At 38.7% G+C, this 27,800-nt stretch overlaps 1 protein-coding gene and 1 long non-coding RNA gene across 4 annotated transcripts in view; both read left to right on the forward strand.

Moving 5' to 3' along the window:
* LOC149092468 (uncharacterized) overlaps positions 1–27,800 on the forward strand; it is a 124,795-nt gene that overhangs the window by 90,722 nt on the left and 6,273 nt on the right. The window lies entirely within an intron of this gene.
* Positions 1–27,800, forward strand: part of sr (zinc finger domain-containing protein striped) — a 50,236-nt gene that overhangs the window by 17,907 nt on the left and 4,529 nt on the right. For 2 of the 3 annotated variants that reach the window (XM_030387972.2, XM_089265579.1), the window contains exon 3: positions 25,820–26,467. In XM_030387972.2, coding sequence (XP_030243832.2) covers positions 25,820–26,467 — 648 coding nt within the window. Of the gene's footprint in view, positions 1–17,960; positions 18,580–25,819; positions 26,468–27,800 lie in introns of those variants that run through there. The other variant, XM_030387973.2, reaches the window with a different exon arrangement.

A 27,800-nucleotide genomic window follows, 5' to 3' on the forward strand; every position in this document is an offset into this window, starting at 1 on the left:
GACCAAGAGATCGCTCTCGGATCTGTGTTTATGGAGCGTGAGTGGGGCTCGGCTCGGCTTTAGTTGACTGACCCCACCTGACCATGTGTAGGACTAAGTGGCACGCGACCGGCTCACGTCTGCGGCAGCACCATCCTCTGCCACCTACACTCACACTCACACACACACACACACACACACATACTCATGCAGTGTATGAGAAATTCTTTTCTGTTTTGCATCGACAAGTGTAGGGGACGCTTTGTTGACGTCGCGTCGTCGCGTCTGGTCGCGAATATTGCGGGGGTTGTTTGTTTGCTTTTTTCACATATGCCCACACGCACACTCACACATACTCTGCCAGAAGGCCCGCCGGCCGGCGAATTCTCCACCCACCTATGCCGCCAAAATGTCGGTCAACTGCCTGAGCGTAAGTTCAAGGGCAGCGCAAACCTTTTCACAAGCATTTCGGAATGTGTTGCTCTTTTTCTCTGGCTGGGCGTTTGCTGGCACGCGCCTTGTTGCCGCATTGGCCCACGTATTAGCCATATTTATACCTGTCTCTCACTCTGTCTCTCTGTCTCTGTCTCTGTCTCTCTGCTCTGCTCTGCCAAGCGTAACTTGCACTTTTCTGCGTGTCATTTGTCGCCCATCGCATTGGACGTGGTCGTACTCTGGTCGTGTGCCGGCTCAAATAAATCAAGAACATGCTCCATACTCCATGCTCCATGCTGCTGACGCACGCCTATCGCATCCGGTTCGCCCCAGTTCAATTCTTATTTTTCATACTCGACCACGAAGTGCGTCGCGCCCCCCTCGTTCTTCCACTGTTCTTAAACCATGAACAAGTATTATGCAGTCAACATCATTCTCTCTCACTCACTATATCTAAATAATATATACATATATATTTTTTTTGGCTTTGGCATGGACTCAATCATCATTTTATAGGCTTTTTTACTTTTCATTTATTTATTTATTTTTTTTTTTTTTTATATATAAAAAAAAAAATGTTTTTTTGTCTCTTTTTCTTGTTTTCGCTGTGCAAATCGACGCATGGCGCATTGTTGGGGCCCCATGTCAAAGAACATGGCAGTCAACAAATTTACGACATAATAATTTACATTTATCTGCTGCAACGAGGCAGTCACAATGCAACAACAACAACTACAAACTGTATCGCAATATTTGTGCGTATATTTTGTTTAGTTTTTATTTGCCAGGCATAAACCAAAAAAATCATATGTTATCTAGTCGAATTTTCTGTGCACTTTACAAATGAAATACTGGACTAATTATTTAAAAAAAATAAATAATGTAAATAATAATAAAATTTTAATATAAATAATATAAATTTTAAATTATGTTGAATTATAAATTATTATAAATAATAGTTTAATATAATGTATTAATAATTAGCGCCAAATATATATCATAAAACAACGTAAAAATAAATATATTTTATTATATAGAACCAATTGACATATATTTTATACCAATAATTTATACAATATTGTTTACTTTCTCACATTGAATTTCGTAGTTTTCAACAATTCTTTGGTGTTCAAATATTGATTTGAATTTGTATAGCTTTATTTAAATTTCCATTAAAAAATTAAAAATGTTTTAGGCTTATTTTTATGATAAGAAAAGTTTGACTAAGTTGTTTTTATTATTGCAGTCTAAAAAAATTGAACTTAAGTTTGAATACTCGACAATTCATTTTGAGCTTCGCCACTTCCAATTATATATTCTATTATCGTTTCCTATTGCAAATCAAAGTTTTACGAGTTGACAGACTGCCATATATAGGAAAGCTTTTATTGCCAACATTTTAGAGGCCACCTTATAAAGATCTCTTGTGCAAATCAGCAATATTTATTCAATAAGCCTATTAATGAGAACGAAGTCGGTCTAGCTAGTTGCTGCATGTCGAATATGTATCTATATGTACATATATACTCATTCAATTTATTGATACTAGTTAATAAAATCAGAAAATGCAGTGAGTAGATCTTGGGAAATACTGATGGCTGTCTTGTGCGACATCTCTTGATGGTCAACTGCATCACATAGCGAGAGTACACTGTGGATCATGCACTTCATTAAGACTCAGCGCCATGTTGTTTAATAAGTTACCTTTGCGATATGTCGCCGTCAGACGGCGCAGACGTCGCCTCTTTATCAGTTTATTACTTGGCAAACTTTTCATTTTAATATCATTTCGCATTTGCGCAATGCAATCGCCTTAATGCCGTTGCTGTTGTTGTTGTTGTTTCTGCAGTTGCTGTTGCTGTTGTCGTTGTTGTTGCTGTAGTTGAGCGACTTTTAATTTTGAACGCCTTCGTGGCGAGACCTGAACAAATCGGGTTGGCTGGCTGCTTGACTGACTGCTGCGATGATAAATGTGCACCGGTTTTGAAGGCGTCACAGCAATGCGACAAGTCGACACCGAAGTCCCATTGCAGCGAGCCAAAGTCAAGGGGAAAGAGAGATGCAAGTGCGAGAGAGGGAGCGATAGAGAGCAAGAGAGGGAGCAGTAAAGGCGCAGTTAGAAGGGAGACATTCAAACAGGGAGGCAGAGAGAGAGAGAGAGAGAGAGAGAGAGAGAGAGAGAACTACTAGGCAACTTTCACTCGCTCTTTCGCTATTGTTGTGTTGAGTAGCAAAAATCGATGGAGCTAAAAATTGCCGGTTGCTGGGCTGATGTCAAACGTTGCTTGCGTAAACTTTCCCGGTAAATTTTTATGAATGAATGAATGCAAAAATCATAGCATACTTAAGAGCGCGCCTGCGTTGCCACCCCAGCTGCGGGCACTCGTCTATGTGTGTGTGTGTGTGAGTGTGCTGTGACGAAAGCGAAGCGTCCTTGACTGCGACAACAGGTGTTTTATTTTTTCTAATAGCTGCTTTTTGTTGTCTGTGACGCAGGCAAAGCCATGAAAATGATGCCGCCCATAAATTTTCATTAGCTTCATGCAAGCTGATATTTGTAGTAACTAGGTAACTAAAAATAAAACCAGCTGCAAATGTAACGATTGCCCATCGAATTGCAAACAGCACGAAGTTATTCATAGCCAAACAATATATTTCTCAGAAGCCTTACGCAAGAAGCTGACCTAAGAGAACCTCGACAAATCGAATGAATGAAATCTATTATTAGTTCTGAATCAACTGGCTTAAAGAGTAGTTTAAGGTAGAGTAAAAAATACATAATATCGCAAACCAACAACAAAAGGCAAATGAAACAAATAATAAATTTTCTACAAATCAAAATAACAAACTCTTGGTCAAGTATATATGCAATTCGAGGAAAATAATCCACATGAATTGTTTCATCCCTTCATATTACCGACATCAGAAGTCGAAGCCAGTTAAATCCTAAAAATTAATATAAATATTTATTTTTCATTTTTTTCCCAATTTAATAAATTTGCTAACTTTTTTTATTGAAAAATTCAGGTCAAATAATAATATTATTGATTTTTAAAATATACGAAATAAAAAAAATAATGCAAATAAAAAAAAATGATTGACAATGCCCACACTATAAATAAATATTTAATATTAAAAACATTAAAATTAATTATTTTTGTCCATAAGAGATATACAAAAATAAATAAAAAAACTTTTTTTTAAAATCACAGAGTTTAATATAAATATTATGTGCAATGATAATAAAACAATCATTTTTATTTTATTTTACTTTTTTTTTAGATAATAATGAAATTGGTGCAGCAATTTTTGTTTTCGTTTACAATTGTTTAATATACATACACACATGCATATATACATATATACATACGAAAAGAGTTTGTAACTGAAATCCCCTGCCAGACATTTGCATGGCGAATTCAGTTTTAAATAGTCAGCGACACGATGCTGGTGATGATTACGCAGTGCCATGAAATCGTTAACTTGTTTTTGCTTTGGCTTTGTTTTGCCTTGTGGCTGGGCAGCAACTGTTGCCATTTTTGGTGCGGCCAAGCGACCCATGCGAAACCGCAATTAAGCACAAATCACAAAGTTTACCCAAAATTGGTTAAGACTTGAGTAACGAACAAGAGAATAGCAACAACAAAAACAACCACAACAACAGCCACAATGACTGTCAAAAGGGAGAGACAGCATTGATGTGCCCCAAAATTTGTGATGCCTACTTTTGACCAAATATGGCTAAATGATCGTCGCATCGGTAGATTTTTTGGTTTCTCGAAGTATTTTTGGGTATTGTATAATATAAGACTTGTAGAGCTGGTCCCCATGCTCATTCAGTAAAAAGCTTTTTGTCTCTTGACCCGTTTTTCTTCTTCTTAATATTTAATTATCTTCTTGTTTTTTTTTTTTTTTTTTTTTGTCTTTAAGCTACACAAATTTATTGTTTTTATATTTTCTTGCTCGCTACCAAAGCAAACAAAATGATTCGATTTTTTTAATTTAAGCACTTGACATTTCATTTCAATTCGTGACATGTGACTAACTTAAGCATTAAGATCGAGCTGAAATAAGAGTATATTCAGATTTCAGAAAACCATATAAAAAAAATGTATTTATAATTTATTTAGCTCGAATAATTAAGAACTATTTCTTTTTTTATTTATTATTGAAACAAAAATTTTATTCAATATCATCAAATTAACTTCGAATAAAATTATTAGGAAGCATTGCATTATTTAAAATAATGTTTGTATAACTTGAATTTGATATTTATTTAATGCATTATTTGTTTGCCTTACGAATTTTTGTTTAACCATATAAAACTTGTTATACAAAATTATATGTATGCAGAGGTTTCAACTTTATAGATATATGTATAATACTTTCTTCAATTGAAATATATTGATACTCAGATTGATCAGATGATATACAACAATCCATTATTTTGCATCAATGCACCCAAAACTTGCTTTGCTTCCCAATAGGAACTTCTGAGAGAGCAGAATAGGCATTATTCTCTAAATCTGTAATGAACGGGATCAGATCAAAAAGTATACAATGTCCATATTACACTAATGTTTTTGGCTCTGCAATGATTAATGTGATTAATGATCAATCGATTATTTCGTCGCGTAGCTTCAATTGATGATATGATTCAACAATCATTTGATCGTATTGGTCGAGAAGCCTCTACCAAGTTCTTTCACATATGTAGAGATACGATACTGTAGAAATGAAATGTAGATTATATATATTTTATATTTATTTGATTTGTCTTATTTGTATTTTGCTTGAACTCTTAGCTTCTTTTCACGTTAGCTAATCTAAGCACAAATACTATCTGAAAGACTTCAGAAAAAGATTTTCGCTTGATATCAAGTGCATTAAAGTTGATTCATTTGATCGCATTATAAAACTGTTTTCCAACGTGTTCAACATTAATTTGCCGTGCGTCTCGGACAACATTTTCAAATGCCGAAAAGTCTGGAATGGGAAATGCAAAAGAAAATTCGTGTTTTTACTAACGAAAATTACAAAAAAAAAAAAATTACTTAGAGAAATACTTTACTTTATTTTTTTTATTTTTTTTTATTTTTGCGGCAAGCAAACTATTTGAAGTTATTTTTGCCACTTGGCCTGACAGGCGTCTGTGTCATTGTTCCATGTGTGGTGTGTTGCTGTTGTTGCTGTTGTTATAGTAGTTGTTGGTGTTGTTGAAGTGTGGCTGAGAAGTATTCGCCTGTCGCTTGCATTATGCATCCAGCGAACAATGTAGGCGTATTTTGATTATGATAAACTGGCGAATTATGTTGTCACTTTGCATTTTTCATATAGAATGAAATTATATTTTATATGCAATGCAATGTGACTTTATATTCCTACTGCTCCTGCTGCTGCTGCTTCTTCTTCTTGTTGTTATACAAGTTCTTGATGTTGTTGTATTTGCTGGTGTGATTGTCGCGTCGACTCTTGAAAAAATGTACATGTCGCGGCATCTGAAGGGATTTAAGTCGCCCCCAAAAAACTCACCCGACTCCCTGTCAGCCCGCGACTTGTGCTATGAAAAATGACAGCAACTAGAGAATCGGAGAAGTGTATTAGCCGATGGCGAAGGGGGGCAGTGTGAAGGAAACGATTCGGAAACCGAAAAAAAAAAGAATTGAGTTGACTTTTTGCGCTGCCATTTGCTTGGCTTAGCCACGTCAACAGATAAGAACAAAAACAAAAAATAAAAGCCCCGAAAAACAAAAAACAATTAATAGACACAAGATATTTTGTGTATCTGAGCAAAATCTGTGCGCGCCGGACTAAATTTAAAACATGCCCGAGCTATTTTTAATTTTTCACGTAACGAATATTAGCTCTTGATTATAAACAAATGTTTTTTTTTTTTCCAAAAATGAGAAACAAAAAAAGAAAACAAAACAGAAAACAACAAATAAATAATCGGAAAATATTTAACGCCGCTGACGCCTCAAGTTCAGCTGAAAGATTCGCAAATACGCAAACAACAACAATGACGTAGTAATAGTCGCTGCTGTTCTTAGAGACACGAAAATCCCACCCACACTCGGGGAGAGAAAACAAATAAACACATTCTAACTATAGTGCTCAGTCTGGAGCGTCTAAAATTAGACCAGGGGGTGTATATAGTATTCGCAATTATCGGGGCACGTCATGGATTTTTAGCCGAATTCAGTTTTTTCTCTTTTCATTTTATTCAGTCTTCAGGCTCTATAAATAGCGCTCAGCCCAAATGGGCCACTAAATCAATAAAAACAGAACAGAAATCAGAAGCCTAACAGCGCGTGACACACTTAGGATCGGCCGAAGATGCAGCTAGATACAGAGGGAGATGCAGCCACAGATATACATAGATATCGCGATAGAGATGGAGATACATTTATTGCCACGGAAGCATCGCTGCGAACATAAAAATTACAAGCCATATCAGACTGCAGATAGTTCGACGTGGCACATACCAACAAATTAATGGCAACAACGCGGCGCAAACACGACACAAATTTGTTTTCGTTTGCTGGCCTGGCCTATTGTCAAATGAAAAGCATTAGCCAGCCAGCCAGCCATATGGAACACGGAAAATTAATGATGTAACTTGGCGCAGCGGAAGTGTGTCATGGATCTTAAGTAGAAGAAGATGCCTTCAAATGTTTCGGAGCGCTCATTAGCCGGGCCTTTCGCGTCGTCTTTTAATCAAATGATATACACACATAGCTGAATATCTATAGATATTATATGTATATACACATATATATATTTGGCTATATTTAGCCTGTCACACACACACACACACACACACACACATACGAGCGTATAGTAAAACGATTGACGCACAATGTGATTGTGTGTGACGCTAACATGCTTATCGATATCACCCCCCTAACTGCACCTATTCCCACTGCCTGCCCCACAAGCAACCTGTGACGCGTTTTGCCAACTGTTGAACGATAAGAACTAACATGCAGAGCAGTAAAAAGGAGATAACCCACTGAATGAAATTGCCAAATCATTGTCAAAATCGAACTTCAAATGTCACAGCAGCCATCAGGCTAACGAGTTTCTAAATGAGAATCCACATTCTACATATATGCAAGTATTTTGAGTAGTATTTGTAGTAGTACTTGTTGAACGAAAAAGTTGCGCTTTCATTTCATTTGTCACAGTTTCTAATTACATATAGAATATGAATCGTGGAAAAGAGAAATCACGAATAAGGAACATTCAATGCACTTGCAGTAAACCTATGTGGTTATTTGTATACACAAATAAATCCTCAAATGTGAATAATTTTTATCTATAGTAATTAGATTCTTAGTACCATTTATAGTATGAACTTTATTAAGAACTTTAAATAATCGCAACAATCAAGAAATAATTAATAATATTAAACACAGAGGAAGCACCAATGTCTCCTTGTTAACTTGAAGCTTTATTAAAGCTCTCTGTAAATTATTTCATATCTTGCACAAGTTAAGCGCTAATCTATAATATATATTATGCAGTTCACACTAGATCAAAGTTCTGATGCTGCGTGCCTGGGGGCAGAGGAGGAAAAGTACAGATTCGCTCGCACGGACAAGATTTTTGATGCTATAAACTATAAACGGCATTTAGTGGGATTAACTTTTTGTGGCCGTCGTTGTCATATAAATATCTACACATTTCTGTGTGCGCCTCGTAAATAAAGTCATTAAAGTGGAATCCAAAGCATGCCAGGAAATCGAGAAACGAATCAAAGAGAAGAGCTGAGAAATGCATCTATATCTGCAGTCGGGCGTCAACAGCGCCTGTCACTCTGCAACTCGTGCACAAATGCTCACTCAGCTCTTGCCCAATCATCATTGGCGTCGGCTATTTATAGTAGAGCGCGCACCGCAAGGCTTTGTACGTCATCCATAGAGAGTGCCCAAAAATTACCTTGACCGAGGCGCAAGGCGATGCCCAAATAGAACACTAACACTATAAATAGCTGGCCCAATCAGCACACACACACACACACACACACACACATGTTAATCTGTCCGTCCGTTCGTCTATCCGCCATACGTGAGCATCTAAAGCGAGGCGAGCTGATTAAGCACCCATAGAATTTATGTACTTGACGTGAAAAATTCTATTTGTAATTATTTTGCCATTTGCACGAGGCACTTTTCACGTCACAACCTGCCCAACTATAAACAGACTGATCCTAAACAAAGAATCACTTAATTGTTTACTCAAGTCTGTACCTGAGAGCGGGAGAGAAAGAGAGAGAAGTCTACAGGCAGTGGGAGAGACAAGGAGCGCGTGGGTCAGCGTAATTCCAATTTAGGCATGATACCGCCCTCAGATTTTAGCCTGGTTCTACATTGGCACACGCTCCCAAAAACGCATTGACCAGCTGATTAGCGGCCAGAAATAGCAGCTAACCTAGAGTAATATTAATTTGGAGTTCCTTTCGATGCGTTATTCATAATATAAAGGTAATATTCAAATAAAGAGGTAGAAGAAGAAGAAGAAGAAGGATTCTTTCTTTAAAAAAAATAGACACAATATTAAGATCTTTGACATTTTTTTGATATTTATTTTGATTTCTTTCGTTTTAATGGAATTCATTTATATAATATAATATATTAATACTAATATACTATATACATATATACTATGTATACTATATTATACTATATATTGACTTTCACTTATTAAATTCACTTTGAAATGATTAGTCGAGTAACTCCATGAATAGATATCTGAGGGTATTAAATCTTCGCTAATCCCAATTTACGTTTTCCTTGTTGTTTCATTGGTTTATAGCAGCAGCTGCTGTTTTTTGTTTCATATACGTAGGCAAAAATCGAAGAGCTGAAGGAAAAATTGAAATGAGATAATTATGATTGTTTGGCGTGTGTTTTTCCTCTAAACATGTTCATCAAGAACTTTTTAAATTTAGTGGAATGAGGCACGCGTTTTATATTTAGATGATTGCCATGGCCTCACGAATACAAACAGAGATAGGAAGAATGAGAGAGAGAGAGAGTACTGTCAAATGGACAGAGCATCATTCAAGAGGCATAGAAATCGGGCACTTGTCACTAATTTTGTTGCGAGTTATTTTGGCACAATTCGTTGACCCACTTTCACCAGCTTAGGCTTATGCCTATTTGGGCATGCCGGCGCACACACATATGCATTTGAGCAAATTGAATTTATGAATATTCATATTTTTATACAGCGAAAACAATAAAAGTCTGCAATTAGACGGAGAGCCAGCAGTAACAACAGCTGCCGGCCTGTGGGAGGCGATAAATACTTTAGCCAGACAGATTGGCTCAGCTTTCGAATCGAGAGACCGGAAAGTAACATATAAAAGCAAATGTTGGCACATCACTTCTCATCCGATTAGCTTTCCCATTACCATTATGGACAATTCCATTATGAAATCCCAATCGAAAAAAAGAAATACTATGTATGAAATTTTGAATAAATACCGAATGGTATCCTCGTCCAATTGCTTAGAAATCGTTAAGCCCTACATATATCTGGCATTGTAGAGGCGCCGACAAGCTCAGATAAAAATAGGATATATTTGCTGCTAAAGGGGGCGCGGCAGTTCGTAGAAATCTATATATACGAAAACTATATATTTAATAGTTGACTGACCGCTTTGAGTATGTGGCCAATAAAAGAAGGGCTGCAATCGTAGTTTATAAAAATAAAAGTTTAGAAATTTACAGTTAGGATAATGTCGACCCTAACGTTCACCCAATGCAACATAGGAAATTCTCATAATATCAAGTATACGCAAAGAAGTAACTAAATTCTTATAATTCTAATTCAACAATTAAGAAAGCTCTAGTCGAGACTGCTCGACTACGAGATCCCCTGAACCCTACAAGCAACTGATATTTCAATAATAATTAGCACCCACACACGCACTCATGCAAACAAATACACGCACACACACACTCACATATACAGGCGATTGCGCTTGGGTTGCGCTACAGTGTTGGCGATATTATGAGAACTTATTTGTTGAATAATTTAATTTCTAGACGTAGTATTTGATATACGAGTTTTACAAAGATGAGGGTGAGGGGGTGGATTTAGGGGTGGGGTGGTAAATTTTAACAAAAACCGAAATTGTATAAAATACATCTTAATGTGCATTTTAAATTTGGAGACTCTAGCTTGAAAGATGTAGGAGATATAATTTTTTAAGTGATATTCGATACGGGTTTTCATCGATAAAAAAGTATCGGAATGAGTTATCGTTTTTTGGTGATAAACTTTATATGCGCGTGATATATACGGACATTTAAAAAAAACTGAAGTCTCTAGCTCTTATATCTTCTGAAATCGACGCGTTCAAACATACGGACAGACGGACGGACGGACGGACGGACAGACAGACGGACAGGGCTAAATCGACTCAGCTCGTCGCCCTGATCAAGAATATATATACTTTGTGGGGTCTGCCACGCCTCCTTCTGCCTGTTACATACATTTTAACAAAACCATTATACCCATATTTCCCATTTTCAATGGGTTCAGGGTATAAAAATCAGCTAACTTGGCTTTTTGTTGCCTTCAAGGCGGCGTCTTTGCCAATAAATATTACTATATCCATGAAAATAGGGTAAAAAACAAAGTGTCACCGACCACACATATACATATATGTATGTATATGTTTTCTGGCGTACATACTGTACGGTATTCTCTGACCATAGATAAACTGAAGATGAACTCAACATTTTACATATCGATAAATGAAATCGATAAAAATCGATGTCAACCATTGAAATTTTTGAGCAAAGGTCATAGAATGTACATACTCTACGTCATTTTCCAACTAGTCAAAGGCAGTTCGATATTTTACACACGTTCGGACTATCGATATTACGGTTCTGTGAAATCGATAAATATCGATTTCAAACTTGGGTTGGATATTATTATTCTTCTATTTATCTTGGATATATTTCGCCTGCTCGAAGGCATCTTCCAGTCGGATATTCTCCTTCTAGAGCACTCTTACTTGTTTTCAAATGTTTTTGAGCATTTTTAATTTGCAAATTTATGATCTGTTTTATTTATGTTTATCGTTGTGTCGCTGAAATAAGTATATAGAACCCACAGACCGCTGCAATGTCCGCGATAGGTATTTTGACTTCATAAAGCAGTTCTTGCATCAAATATAATATTGCTAATTGGCTTAAATTTAGAATACCCTTTATACCATTTATTCATATTTGATAAACATTCTTTAATTAGCTGTTGTTTAGCATTGTTTTGTTGGCCATAATTTATTTTGGCTATTAAATTAATTAGTATATCAATTCTAACGGACTTTATTTTAAATACAAATATTATAAAATTATATGTAAAACTGTTTGTTAGGAATTTAAGATAATTCCCACCTTTTGGTTTTGATTTCTTAAGATTGCTCCAGTTCGACCAATGGAAATTTTTTCTATAATTTGAGCGTTTAAATTTGTAATTTGTGTGCGAGTTTTTATTGGTGTTGCTCTCCTCGTTGTTGTCTTTATCGTTGTTGTTGCTCTATTTTCTGTTGACTGGAGCAATTTACGGCAACATGCCAAGCCCATAAAGCATATTATGATGCCCATAAATTATCCAATATAATATAATATATAAGTTTAACACAACATTTTTTTATATTTATGAATTTTACACAAATAATAAAAATGAGTGAATAAAAAATATATATAAATACATACGGATGGCTGCATATCGAAACAGACTTACAATATATGAAAATCAAGCATTATCAAAACAGATATATGTATGTATATATAAGTATAATGCTGCGGTGTATTTGTGCGTACATAAATTTATTCACACCTCGATGGAGCGACTCGAAAACCCGCTGAATGACAACGCCCACTGGCCAATGGCTTATAGCCGGATTGCTTATGGCTATGCGGCCCATATAGCCTCTCCAATTCGAGCGATAGAAAATGAAGTTGACTTGCGTAATGCGCAGCTGGCAGTGGAGCAAACAAAATGCCTTACAATCGAAATCAGAGGCCATCAATCGAGTGGCAGGGGTCGGGAAGGGGGACGGGGAGGGAGGGAAACCTTAACAAAGCGCCCATTGGCGGCAAAGAAACAATTGCCAAGAGGGCAGACTCAGCCAATAATATCAAGTGGCTAACACGCAAATGGTATCTTAAAGATTTAAAATCGTGCGACCGAGATAGCTGCCAGCTGCTGCTGCTGCTAGCAATGCAATCGAAGCTAAAGTATGCGACAGTCAATACGCTTTTAATTGCAGCCTACACGGGAGACTCGAGACGCTCGCTGCCCTAACAAGACTCTCAGCCTGGCCACCATTTATGGCAATGCGGACCTTGCTCGACGTATCTATGGAGAACGTGTTCAGACAGAGAGAGAGGGAGATGGAGAGAGAGAGAGTGAGAGGGAGAGAGAGAGAGTGAGAGCGATAGAGGGGGGATAAGAGACTTGTCAGTTTGGCATTGGCGTTCACTTTGTCCCTCTCTATCTGTATAACACACTGTCTCTGTCCCTGTCCCTGTCTCTGTCGCACTATTTGTTTTGTTTGGATCTTTTGAGGCGCGTGCCATGTGTCAAGCAACTTGCGACTCGCGACTCGCGACTTGCGACTCGCGACTTGCGACTTGCGACTATCTAACGCCTCTGCCTCATCAACAGCGAACGTAGACGCCGTCTCCCCACTGACCCACGCACAAGCAGTACTAGCAGCAGCACCACCACTCCAGCAGCAACAACAACATCAACAATCCGACAAAGTTCTCAACTAGAGATAACACAACATAGAAAGCCCACACGACACACACAATTGGCATATGAGCAGATATACAAACGTACGAGCATACATGACTATGTACATATGTGGTTATTCCATACAATGCTGCGCGTGTCACTAGAAACACTAGCTTAAAGGCAGCTCTCAACTCAACTAAGTTACTTATAATACAGAGTACATCATATTCGATTCTTGCAGCAAGAGGAGAAAATGGATACTATTCCATCTGCTCAGTATTAGTATTAGTAATATTATATTATTGGCAAGCTGCCGTAAATTTTAATTAATTAACGGTATAAATATGTTAAACTCCTGCAAGAATAGGAATACAATATTACATTATATTACAAATTAATTGAATCAATTCATATTAGAATTTTCGGTGTTTACTAAAGTTCAGCTAAATATAATAATTACAAAAAGTATATACAAATATATTTAACATCTTCTGCTGCAACTTAATGAAATCTCAAATAAAAATTTCCTAAGATTGAGTTATACTCATTCACGTTCACCCATACATATACACCACCAAGTAAATATCAATAATTTCAGTGCGATTCGCAAATATTTTCTTGGTTTCCGCATATTTTGTTATTGTTTACAGCCTGCACATTCCATAGTGCTAGGATTGATCTTCTCCGAGGCGAGATAGCCCCCACTCTGGGAGTGCAGAAATGATATATTGATACAGTTTTCTATTTATAGGCGATGCATTTAGCTATTTCTGTGGCTTCGCCCGAATTCGAATCTATTTATGTCTTGTCCACGCAAATGAGTGCAACTGCACTTGCTCCAGGACTGGGCCTTCTCTTAAGTCGACTGCTTCTAATGGACTGAACTCTGCTGTCCAGTTCTATCTAGTGATGTGTACTTTTATTTTCTGGCATGGCAAACTTCAATTAGTTTGCTAATGCGACGACAACAACAACAGCAACAACAAATGCATCAGCAAGCTGGGCATAAATGAATGCTAGCAAATTTATGAATGTTTATTAGGTGCTGGGTGCGCTGCCAATTGAGGAAGAGGTGCAGCCAGCAGCCAACAGCCAACAGCCAACAGCCTCCAAGTGGCAGCTCCAAGCTCCAATCTCAGACGAGAAGCTCACGTTTGGTTTGATTTGCGCCTGTGCGATCATTTTACTCATGTCCATCTTTGGCGTTTCATCATCGTCAGCAATCGGCACGCAAATTGACAATCGCTGAAACATCAGCTAAATTACTTTATTGTACTGCAGTCAACGCTCTTTGATACCCTGCAGCCATTGAGTACTTAAATGAAGTCTGTTCGATAGAGCATGTTACACTCATATTAAATTATATTATTTATTAATTTTAATTTATCGTCATAGTAAAAAAAACTTAAAAAACAATCAAAAAGTTTAATGCCAAAAATTACCCACAAAATGTAAAACTTAACATTAAAGTTATGAAAGATATTATTCATGTATTATGTTCTAGTGTTTACTTAATTAATTTCATTTTATTGTTTTTAATATTTGAACCCATTTGCTCTTTCATTTATACTAGGAAAATACAATGAATATATGTGAGATATTATTACTGAAACTACATAAGCTAGATTATCAAATTCATTCATTCATAGACTGCATACATAATCAAGCAATCAATCAATCCATCAAACCTTAGTTAAGACTCTACTGCATGATCACGTCACAACTTTAACGTCCTGGCAGTGTATCTGCCCCTCACAGCACACTTTTTACAGGGTATATGCCAGCTGTAATCGCAAGCATGCTGTGTTTACATATTTATTTTATCTCTTAGGGGTTGCTCGCGTGCGCGAATCAGAAATGCATTTTTCGGGGGCGTTTTCTTCTTCTCCTTGTAGTTGTTGCGTGGGAGAGAGACTAGCAGACTGGGACGACCCGGGGAGAAAAGCCTCCCGAATGCTATTACCCCCTATAAAGCAGGCACTTGCAGCTCGAATCGTGGCACACGGTTGTTTATGGCCAGGCCCGGTAGCTGATAGATTGCAGCCTCTATTTATGGTCAAGTTGAAGGCGACGACGTCATAAACCGTTTATGTCTGTCTGTCTTTCGGTCTGCTGTGAATGGCTTCGGTATTTTTGGCCCACTGGCGTAATGAGTTTTCATTTTCACTAGACAAACAGCGCGCTCTGAGGTCCACAGGTGGCACGCCGCCCCACACACCCCTCGGCCACGCCCCTCACTGACCAGATAAACAAATACGCGTAGTGCACATCATGTGAACGCTTTTAAAAATAGTGTTCGAGTTGCCTTTGTTTTGTTGGCTTCGCTCTGCATTCTCACTCGCCCAAAAAACATTCACAAATGAGGCAAAGTTCTATTTTTGGTATATATCGGTTCGTATCTCTCTCCATCTGTAGCTGTAGCTGTAGCTGTAGCTGTAGCTGTATCTGTATCGATGTATCTGGTCAGATAACGGCACGTAATTCCGCGCCGTCTGTTAGAAAACTTTGCCGACGTAAAAAACTATTGCCAATTGTATTGCGTTTATTTTTAGGTCATGGCGTTCTGCTCTTGACTCCACAAAACAAAAACAGAAACAAAAACTGAGAATCGTTTTCGGGCTATGTGTTTTGGTTGAGTTTAGCCGGCCGGGTAAACTGCTTTGGGTCATGGTCATGGGGTTAGCCCCATTTGCACTCCCCGGCGCAACCGCACTGAGCAGCTCATAGCAGGGCTCGCACACAGCTCGCACGCAAGTTGCCTTATCACAGTTTCCAAACAGCTGTTCAATATATTTGAAAAGCGCTGAGAAGGGCAGATTCTCTGCAGTTTCTCTGAAGGAAGGAGGCTTGGCCGAGCCTTGAAAGTGTATATATTCCAATCAACAAATGTCAATGGTCCAATCGTCCGTTGTCCCTATAGGAGCTAACGCAGATTATTCTCCATATATACGAGTTGTATCGATAATACAGGATTATTTTGATTCATAAAATAGAACATACGTATATCTCAAATATACCAAAATATCTGAAGTTGAGGCTTTGCAGTGTACCTTAAAGTCGTTCACTCCTCACCGAATTGCGTCTGCTAGTTTTCTTTCCTCTTCTCGCTTTCTCTTTTGATTATTTGTTTATTTTTCGGCTTTGCAACAATGCGGAATGCGCTGAGTTGTAGTTGTTGTTGCTTTTGTTAATTTGCAACCTTGTCCTTAGCACATGAACAATTTCTTTATTTTATTTTTTTTTTTTTTTTACTATTCCCGGCGAAGGAAAATGTGCGGGATGAAATATTTTTGGCAAACGTCTGTCAATGGCCAAAGGCGGAAAAACTGTGTGTTACATGGAAATTTGACGTGATCTGCCCCATTGCATAAACAATATGAAAATGCGGAACTATTTGAATTGGGGAGTACGAATTTTTAATATATTAAATATATGTTTATTAGGCAATTTTATATATAGGTTTCTATATATAACAGAATATTATTATAAATTTTCCATAACATAAATATGTTAATACTGGATTTATTTCTTATTTATAAGGAGCTTAAATAATTATTTTATTATTACAGTGTCCCAGGCTGAATCATAAAATAAATATTTGATGTATTTTATTATATTATATTCATTTAGCTTTTTCTAGTGATCAAAGTTTAATTTATTTTAATATTAAATTTGAAATAAAATGCAAATATTTATCCCATAAATATATGATAGCAGTTTCTTAACAAATCACCATAAGACTTTAATTTGTCATCCTTATTTCAGCTTCCTAAAGTTACAACCTTATATGTACTACATCATTGAATTTATTTTCCTCTTGGGTCAACAACTATATATCGGTTTATTCTCCGTTTCTATATTGCAATTTCTTGACCCACCCAATCGCAAATATCTCAACTTCCGGCTGCGCTCACCCTGACCCAGCCACCCAGCTGTAGGTATAAAGATTTTCGGCAACGATCTAAACAAATCCGGCAGATCGTTGCAAACTATCCATAAATGGTCAAGTGAATCATTTATTTAAATTCTGTTGCTGTTTTTCATTTATTTATTTATTTTATTTTTTTTCGGCGGTGGCTCCTTCATTGTGTTTACGTAGATTGAAAAGTTAATGGGCCGCAGTCGAGCTATATGAGCGAGCGTTGATGACGTATTTTGGGAAATCATAACACTACACGCGTAAATTCTCACAGACACACTTGCACACATGCACACACAGCGAGAGAGAGAACTTCGAATTGGGGTACCTGTTGTCTTATTGTTACCTCAGTGCCCCTTTGCTCGAAAGAGAGCAGCGCTAAGAGATCACTGAAGAAAACTCACCACAGCACTGTACACACACACGGAGCGCGATTGCCAAACAGGCCTGGCAAACTGTTGATTGGCTGCTCTGCGCGTGCGCCGCGAAAATGGCTGCAGCCGTAGGGAGGCAACGAGCCACATGATTGGATACGCTAGCCGACCGGCTGCTAGTGAGCGCATTGGCGTGTGTGTGTGTGTGTGTGTGAGTATGCTGTGACGTGCGAGTTCCCCATGTAGCGGCGCTCAGCGAACTCAACACGGCTTCGATTCGATATCGAATTTGACGCCGTTTAGCTTTGAGGCGCGTGCCAGCTGCTGCCAAGTAGGGGCAATGCCTCTGTGCACTGTGTGTGCCCGTCCCTCTCGCTCTCTCGCTCACTCGCTCACTCACACTCTCGCACGCGCTCGCTCTTGCGCTAGCTGTGCCGCTATGCCGATGTTGAGTTTCATTCATAAAAACCAAAAGAGGGCACATCTCGTGCCTCAGTTGTGTTCGGACTAGCAAACGCGACGGTTTGAAAGCTCAACAGCAAGCAGAGAGAAATTTCTAATAAGATAATCTGAAGCGGCAACAGCATACAAAGATATACAAATACATATATCCATCTCTGCAAAATATACCAAAACAAATTATAAGATATTGTGCAAACAAGTGTCATTGAAAATACGTTAACTAAATCATTTACTTGCGAATCAGCCCAGCTGAGAGAGTGAAAGGATATTTTGCTGCGAATAAGGCGTCTGTCTGATGAATCTGAAGCAGTGCGCCGGCAAGCCAGTGAATTGTGACGTACGCAAAAACAAGAGCAAAAACAAAAGCAAACGCCAAAGCCAAAGCCAAACACGAAATACAATTACAGTCAATGCTAACTAAAGGCACTTACCCCAAAAAATGTTAACTTAGGCATTCGTAGAATTTGTATTGATTTTACGTAGCCAGCGGGCAACATTTTTCGTGAACAGTCTGTGAAGAGTGCAGAGTGTGTGTGCGTGTGCTTGTGTGTGTCTTCGTGTGTGTGAGGCAGCAGTCCATAGGATTGCGCTAAGCTAAAGGCAAAGCAACCTTTGAATTCTTCAGCACGTGCCATTGCGATCCAGGTGAATAACTAATTAGTGCATAGCTAAGTAAGAAAATAACACTCACGATATTCCAATTGGGAAACTGAAAACAAGTGCAAATATATGGCTTATAATTTATTTGATTTTATATATCTATTCTTATATGTATTTCATCAGAATTTCGCATTAGTCGAACCGAAAGTCGTAAGATAAAAAAAAAAAAAAAATCACATTGTCACATTTTAACTTTGCGCAAATAATTTTGATCCTATTTTTTGTGGAAAATTTCGAGACAAACCGTGTGAATTTGTTTAATTTTTTTGCATGATTCGAAAGAAACGAATTTAGTAAATGTTTTTCAATACAGTGAAACAAACTGCTTAAAGGAAGATTGTGCCGAGACTCTTGAAGATTTATGATATTTCATTTAGAATCCGTGAGTCAGTTATAGCTGTCCATGTTTTACGGCTAGTTCGTTAATTATTACATATAACTAGAAAATCTATTTTTAAGCTTATATAAATTAAGCATTTACGTTTTTAGTTTTACACAACTTTTCACTTGGCTTCGCATAGGAATTTAGCAAATAAATAAATATATATATATATGTGTTTGTGTGTTTTTTTTTTTTTCAAGCTTTTAGATTAGTTTATGTGCTTCACAATCAATTTCATTTAAATGTTGTGTGTTTTATTTATGCAGCAAGATAATCAGAGAAAAAAGCGCTAAATCGAGATTCAATATATTTAGAAAGAAGTCGAATATCTTGTTTCTTAATCAATTAGTATTTCTTTAACAATAAATATTGTCATACTATATGATAATAACACAATGTGGCTAAAACCTTATTTTATATATATCATATCATATTAATGGCAAATCAGAAACTACATAATACTGAGTAATGTGATATATGTATGTGCAAAAAAATGTATTAAATATTAAAAAAATTTTATTTGGGCATAATGAAAATAAGCTATGAAAAGCAATATTAAAACAGGGTATAAAAATTTGTATTTAGCATGAATGTTCAACATAAATCCATAAGTCCGAAAGTATACATATTTATTGAGTCATATATATTTACTATCTATAAATCAAGACTTGTACTGAGACTCACAATCCTAAAGTTAATGAATGGATTTGCAAGCCCAATTTTTGCTTAGGTAGATGGCATCTAAGAGCATCCGTAAGAGTATATTTCTGGGCACATATCTTTAATGTCTACGCCCCGACAGTAATGTGCCTTTGCTGCGTGTGTGTGTGTGTGTGTGTGGGGGATGATCTTTAGCCATGTGAAACTAGCCACTATTGCAATTTTGTTAGATTCTCGCCATGCGAGTGATGCATAAATTCATTTAACGCATAATAAATATTTCTGCACGTTATTAAATATAATAAAAACCAAATAGAAAAAAAAAACACTCACACACACCTGACAGCGGCTACAAAGTCTGGCTGCAAGTGCAACTACATATGTATACATACATTTACATAGTCAAAGTCGAATATCTCAGTGTACAGCTGTATGTGTATAAGTGTATCTCTGCAGCTCTGCATCTGTGTCTGTGGCTGGCGCATCAGCTGTTTATTTCGCTGCAGTTTTTGTAATTAAATTATTGTCATTGCACTTTGCGCTTAATTTGAGAAGCGCGAGCAACAACAACAACTACAGCAGCAGAAACGGCAACAGCAACAAATACGGCGTATTTTTGTTTACAATTTAATGGCACATCACGGCGGCTGCGTGGACAGCGCGCCAACGGCGTTAGGAGGGAGCCCACTAACTCGGCCCAGAGCAGCGACAGCAGCCAGACGTGAAAAGCCAAGAAGGAACACGAAACGAAACAGCAACAGAAACGAAAACGCGCTGAAAAGAAAAGTGTGTATAAAAAGAAAAACAATTAGCAAAATGATTTACACGCAGCCTCCCATGTCCAGCAACAACAACAACAACATTTGCTGACTTCGTCGAAAATTAATTTTTCAATTTTCCAAGTTTTCATTTTGTGCATTTCACAAACAATCTTTCTTTTAGCCTTTTTGTTTCTTTCGCTTTTTTATGTGTATTTAACCAAATAATTATGACATCAAAACAAAATACCGACGGCTGCTCGAAGAGTCGCTTAGCACTCTCGCCATGGCTGCGAATGGCTCTTTGACACCACCAGCAAAGAGCCATCAGCTACCAGCCATCAGTAGCCAGTGGTGCGGTGGTGCGGCGGTGCGGTGGTGCGGTGGTGCGGTGATGCTGTCTCTGGCTGGGGGCCTGCCAAGCCAAACAAGCGGAAAGGCGACGCCCGCCCAGCTAAGTGCCCACTAAAATAATTTTCAAATTTTATAAAAATACACATACATGATGTTTTTACATGCGTATATACCCTGTAAAACAACGACGTATTGGAGCTGTGCGCAGCTGAAACTAAAAGGTGAAGCCTGCCGTCCATTTATAATTCATTTTTCACACGGATTCCGCTCATAGACAAAGAACGTCATAGAGTTCTATGCACTATTGAAGCCAATTGTGTTATTAGCTTGAATTATTTACTTTATCCTATTGTAACAAAGATACTTAACTTAGGGAAGTTAAGAAAAGTAAGAAATCAAGATTAAGACAAATAAGCATGATTATCTTATATATATAGCTCTCTGGTATATCAATATGTTGCTATTTATTTATGTATTATAAGGTATTAGTGCTCAGTTAGCTCTTGGTGTACCAAAGGAGACTCATATAAAATAGATTAAATTTGTTTATTTATTTATTGTACAAAAATTCAGGCTTGATTATAGTATAAATTTGTTGCTCCATATGAATTCAATTTAACTATATAGTATTTTATTTTTGCAATTAATGTGAATATAATATTTGTAAGCTAAGCAAGCTCTTGGTATTTCATTGCTTAATTCATATTCAATATATATGTATAAATTATTGTTGGCCACTGCTATATATTATATTTAGTTATATACATTACATTACCTTTAATTATATATATAAATTATTATTATACATATAATTGAAATCATATTCAACAAATAATAAGATTTCTATTAATATTTAATTTTAAATCTCTAAGTATGTCAATTTGATTTTACATTCTGAACTAAATGCTGAATGAGTTTTTTTTTTATTTTCGTTGACCTTATCCGTTTACAGCAAATAGTTAAATTAAATTTAATGAGTGAATAATATTAATATTTATATATTGCTGGCATGCTGCAGAGGGTAAGGCAATGTCGAGCTGTTGGTGCTGCTTGATATTGTTGCTGCTAGTGCCTTAGTGCCTGCGGCTGTTTATTTTCATTAATTGTTCTCATGAGGAAACACAGCAGCAACAACACCAGCAACAACAACAACAGCAACAACACTATGCCCAGTCGAAGCTGTTGGCATGAAAAGTGTGACAAAGTGTTACGCATGCAAAGACGGCGTCGGCAAAAGATACATTTTCCATGTTGCAGTTGTTGTTGTTGGTGCACTGCTTAACTTGTTGGCTGGCTGACTGGCTGAGTTGTCCAGCCGCTGTCCAGTTGTCCAGTTGTCCGTGGCAGGCTGTCCGAGACGGGGCCGCAGCCGCAGTCGCAGCCGCAGCCGCAGCCGCAGCCGATGCTGCCCGCTGCGTGAATGATGGACTTTGTCTTTGTCTCCTGCATCTGCCAGCTCTCTGATATGGCAGAGAGCTGTTGCAGTAACTGTTGCATGCGAGTTGCATGTTTGTATCTATGCCCGCTGCCAGATACTTTTACTGCACGTCTTTTGCATTTTGACTAATGACGCCGCCTCTCAAGGCGTTTCTCCAATTTCTTTTTATGTTAATAACCAGCAACAGCAACAGCAACAGCAACAACAACAATAACAACTGTAATTCTTGTTGCTGTTAATTGTTCGACCTCTGGGCATTTGCTCGGATGCTTTTTGCCCAAGGTTAGCTAAAGATATCGAATCTCACACAGCTCTTTATGCAAATCTCTGTCCATCTGTCTATCTGTCATTGCATAATGACAACAACAACAAAACGCCATATAATAAAAATAACTCTGTACATAAAATAATAGCCCAAAGACAACAGATTGCATTATTTTTGGAGCCGCTAAGTAGCCAAGTCGATAAGGTCGCCACCTAATCCTCAATGAGGCCTCCATAAATACCTAAAAACAACAATAAAGCTCAGCTCGCACCGAAGATGCATTGAAGTTGTTCGCGGTTGCCGTTGCCATTGCCTTTGTTGTTGCTGTTGCTGCTGTTGTCTTTGTCTTCGCGTCTCACTGCGGGTCAGCTTCGAGCTCGGGCTCCACTTGCCGAGCTAAACAAATTGGCGCCCATCTATCGGATTGTTAACACTCGAAGAGCAGAACCCCAAATGAAACTGCGCCACCAGTCAAACACACACACACACATATATATATATATATATATATATATATATATAGCAACAACAACAGCAACCGGTTTGGCAAAACTTAATTAAAATAATATCAACATAACAATTTTTATTTTATTTTTGTTGTATAGATTTTTTTTTCTTCTTCTTCTTCTTCCTCATCGCTGTGTGCCAATATTCATTCATTGCAAAAATCTTGAGCACTCGGGCCGTCGGCGACTACTATGCCGAAATGCTATGCAAAATTATGCAGAGTGAAAGAAACGGGCGACAGACTCACACAAGATTTACTGTACATATATATATGTGCTCGGTACAGTGGTCGCCCACTAGGCGGGCAGCTCACCTGGCTGAGCCTACTTTTGAATAGATCGATTGAAAAATAGTCTAGAATACAATTTAGAGCTTTACAAACGTCATTTCGAAATGAAATGTGAGCAGAGAATTGTGCAAGCTGTTGATGTATGGAAGAGCAAGATCTACTCATATTTTATAGAGTAGCCTCTTTAAGAGAGATCGTAGATGGTTCAATGGATCGTAAATAGATATGATATGAACTAGTATATGCATTGTGTTTCTTTTTTAGTGTATATCTGAGTTATATTCGTACATGTCTATATGATTTATCAAATTAATCATATATGATATATAACATATGATATGATATTAATCATCATATTTTTGTACATTTAGAGATACCATATAAAATCGATCTCAAATAGACAACAGTTTGTCTCCATATCTCTGCTGTGACAGCTTGTAGATCTGTTTATAGAGTATATAAAAATATATGTATAAGCTGACACTATTAGCTCTAGCTAGACACCAGCCGAAACATATTCTCGATTCTCTCTCCTTATGGCGTAACTTAGGCAATGCTCACTGTAGTCGGCCAACTTAATATGTAAATGTCTGCGGCACGAACAGCCGCAACAACGGCCTGAACGTTCGCAGCTATGCTTTTTCCCCTCTCCCTATTCCTCTATCTCTATCTCTCTCTCTCTCTCTCTCTCACTCCCGGTCTCCTTCTCAGTCTCTTTTTTAAGGGAGTGTCAATTGTTAGCCAAGTTATTAAGCGCACAAGAAGAGGCTGATGCCGTGGCTGGCCAAGATCAGAGCTCAGATTGAGCAGAGTCGACGGAGCCAGGCGGGGACCAGTTCGACCCAAAAGAAGAAGAAGAAGAAGAAAAAAGAAACAGTTCGAGCTGTGAATGATTCATGTGCTACTCGCATTCAGATACAAATCTTTGATCGACTGTAAAAATTATTGACTGCGCCGCATAATTTTATGAATGAATGGAACAACAAACAGCAAAGCCAACAGCAACAGCAACAGCAACAGCAACAGAGACACAGCACGCGCTGTGCTTTAGCTATATCTCTATCTATATACGTATGTGTGTGTGTGTGTGTGTTTCTGTTTGGCTTTGTTGAATGTAATTTCAGTGGTCCGTCGCTACGTCGCTCCGTCGCTCCGTTGCTCGCTCGATCGCCGCTTGTCTCGTCTCGAGTGCACTTTGCCACGGAAATTATGCGTGAAATCAAATGTAAATAAATAAAAAAAGCAAAAGTGCCAAAACAGCAAAACCAGCTGGAGACGAGCTCGCTTAAGAGAAGATGCTGCAGCCGAATGTCTGTCTATGTGTGTGTGTGTGTGTGTGTGTGTATGTGGAGGGTTTTGCTGCTGGCCAACTGCTGGCACGGTAGTTATTTTGGCGCATAGCTGGCTGTCAACACGAGTGCACTTGTAATGCAAATCAACGCGGTCAAGTCGAACGACGACGACGACGCAAGACGCACTTGAGGATGACGCCACAGTTGCGGGCGACGAGAGACTTGGATATCGCGGAGATCTCGGAGATCGCGCAGATCTCGGCGTGGACAGAGTCAAATCAGCGCCGTTTGGCAAATTATAAGCCAAGTTTATGGCATATGGACGGCATTTAATTACGCATTGCGCAACTGCAGTTGGTCTCTCAGTGTTTTTCTCCATGCCCAAGTTGGCTCTGTGGGGCATTGCGTAAGGTCACCGCTTGACCCAATGCGCAGCCATCGCTGACCCACTTGGATCGGAGGTGTGCAGCTGTGGGAAAGCCGCATGTTCTACTTCTCACTGAGTCCACTTAAGAACTTAATCGATATTAATTTAATTGCTTAGCGCGAATGTGAGCCGCCAACTGCGCTGACTCGACTCGGGCCCAGACTCGCACACGGACTGAAAGTGGTGCGTGGGCGCAGTCGCAGCTCCCAGTCCGAAAGTCTTGACAAGATGCCACACATGACACGAAATGTGAGCCAAATTAAACTGTTTGTGGCTCATAAATTGCGGTAAACGGCTGCGTGTTATGCAATCGAACAGCTGTCATGGCAAATCAATTAAAACTTGTCTCAAAAAATGGTCCAACGGGCGGAAACTAACAGCCCGCCCGATTTGCGGTGTCGACACCACCCGCTGCGGCAGACTGTAGTTTACTTATCTCCATTCTATTATCCAGCAGCAGCAGGCGACAAGTTGCATTCGGCACTGCCCGATTTACGAGCCTAATTAGGCCTCAGCGGTGCGAACTGCAGTTCATCCGCCGAATCGGTAATTGTTGTCGATTTGTAGATTTGCAACTTTAGAGATACGCAGAGCCGCACTCTTGCGTCTATTAGCAAATCTCTATACGCAATCAATACTCCACGCTTAGTCAGGTATATGCTTTGGCCCAAGCCCATGCCGAACATAATATAATGGAATAATAGATTACGATAATATATCACGGTTTATTAGGCTTTAAGAATTGGTTTCTATTGACTATGAAATACGATATATAATTTGTATAAACAATAATATATAAAATGTACTAATCATCTTTCTCTCTCTCTCTCTCTCTCGCTCTCGGTCTCTGTAGGCGGCGTAGCCCCTGGAACTCCATCAGCGGCCATGATCATGGAAGGGCTTGAAACCCTGGTGGCGCCCACGCATCACGCATTCCTGCTCACAGAAACGGCCGCCGCGGCCCACTTCAATGTGCTGAGCTTTGACACGTGCCTGTTCAAGACCAGCACGGCGCAGAGCGGCAGCCCCTCGGCTGCCAGTTACCTGGGCGCCGCGCAGTTTGGCGCGGCCAGCAGCTCGTCGACGGCTGCCAGCAGCAGCAGTGGCCAGACGCTGCTGCACTACACGACAGCGGTCAGTCATAGTCACAGCAACAATAGCAACAGCAACAGCAACAACAGCAACAACAACAACTCGGTGCTGCGCGCACGCAATCAAACAGCCACGCCCACACAGGGCGGCAGTCCAGGCAACATGGCTGCCCAGCCAAGTGCAGGCAGCGCAGCAGCCGCAAGCAGCGGCCGCAGCTCCGCCTCACACCTCAGCCTGCTGAACACCAGCCAGCAGAGTCCCGTCACGGCCAGCGAGCACGGCGTGGCCGTGGAGGCCAAACAGCTCATCGAGGCTCTGCCCGGCGATCTCAATACGCCGGTGACCACGTCGAGCGACATTCCGTCGTTCTTTGGCCCATCCACAGTGGTCGAACCACCGCCAATAACCGGTGAGTGTAGAAAAGCATTTCTGGAATTTCCAGACTTTAGCTATAAATACGATATTACATAGTGATTGCAATAAAGTTATACGGATTCGATACGATTAGACTGTGAGATAACTAATTAACTAGGCCATCTTAGTCTGTATACTAAATTCACTATAATTATATGAATGTTTAGCCTAACTGGGAGCGACTTTGGAGTATATGATTATGAATATGATTTCCCTTCATGAGACGTGTCATCTAATCAGCTTAGAGGGGAATGTGAACTGAATAACAATAAAATAAAAATAATAGATATCTAAAAATAAATAAAAAATTTTAAAATTTTGATTTCATGAATATAAATGATATATGTATATGTATACCTTATTCAACAACTTGTGCTCCCATGTGCTTTTCTATAAACCCACTTCCTTCCTTCTTTGCCAATCGCACGACAAACCCCTTCACATAGCCAACAATGCCCGAGTGGTAGTGTTAGGGTATATCAACGAAAGGCAGCTAAAAAGCGCGTACTTTTGCTTGGAGTTTCTTTATCTGAGCGCTGCTAATGGACGCAGCTGCCACATGCTGCAGTTGCAGTTGCAGTTGCAGTTGCAGTCTACCCAAAAGACTGCGCGGACTCTAAATATGCAACTAATCCGTTGTCAAGCTTAAGCCGCTACATAAATCAGCCTCAGTCGAGGCCAGAAAGCAAGCCAGCTCACTCTCTCTCTCTCTCTCTCTCTCTCTCTCTCTCTCTCTCTCTCTCTCTCTCTCTCTCTCTCTGTCTGTCCCTGTCACACTCTCACCTCAACACTCATTCAGCAGAGAAGCAGAAAAGGCAAAACAAGTTAAAAATCAAAAAACAAACATTCAAAAATTTCAAGTACCAATTTTATTGAATTTTTCGACTTGTTTCGTTTTGTTTTCGTTTTTGTTTTTTTTTTTCGTTTTTTTGTTTTTCTTTTTTGCAGCTTTGTGATTTCTTTTATTAATTATGGGCCGTGTTAAGAGTCAGTGAAGAGCTTGACATAAATAAGCAAATATGGACAGATCCGATATATGTATATAAATTCATTTACTTATACACATTCTCTCTCTCTCTCTCTCTCTCCCTCTCCATCTATCTATCTATCTTTCTCTTAATGAAGACCTTTTAATAAAATTAGTCGTCAAACAAAATATATTCTATATTAATTGCAAATAAATTCAATTGCATTCAGAGCGGGAGAGTGCGCGAATGAAAGATCTCTCTCTACCTCTCCCTCTCTCTCTCTCCCTCCCTCTCTCTCTCTCTCTTTCTCTCTCTCTCTCCCTTTCTCTTTATTCTAAGGCTGCACAAAAAAACAAAAGT

The sequence above is a fragment of the Drosophila navojoa genome, chromosome 2, assembly GCF_054131105.1.
Source record: "Drosophila navojoa isolate 15081-1374.11 chromosome 2, UAZ_NAV_1.0, whole genome shotgun sequence".
In the NCBI taxonomy this organism is placed as follows: domain Eukaryota; kingdom Metazoa; phylum Arthropoda; class Insecta; order Diptera; family Drosophilidae; genus Drosophila; species Drosophila navojoa.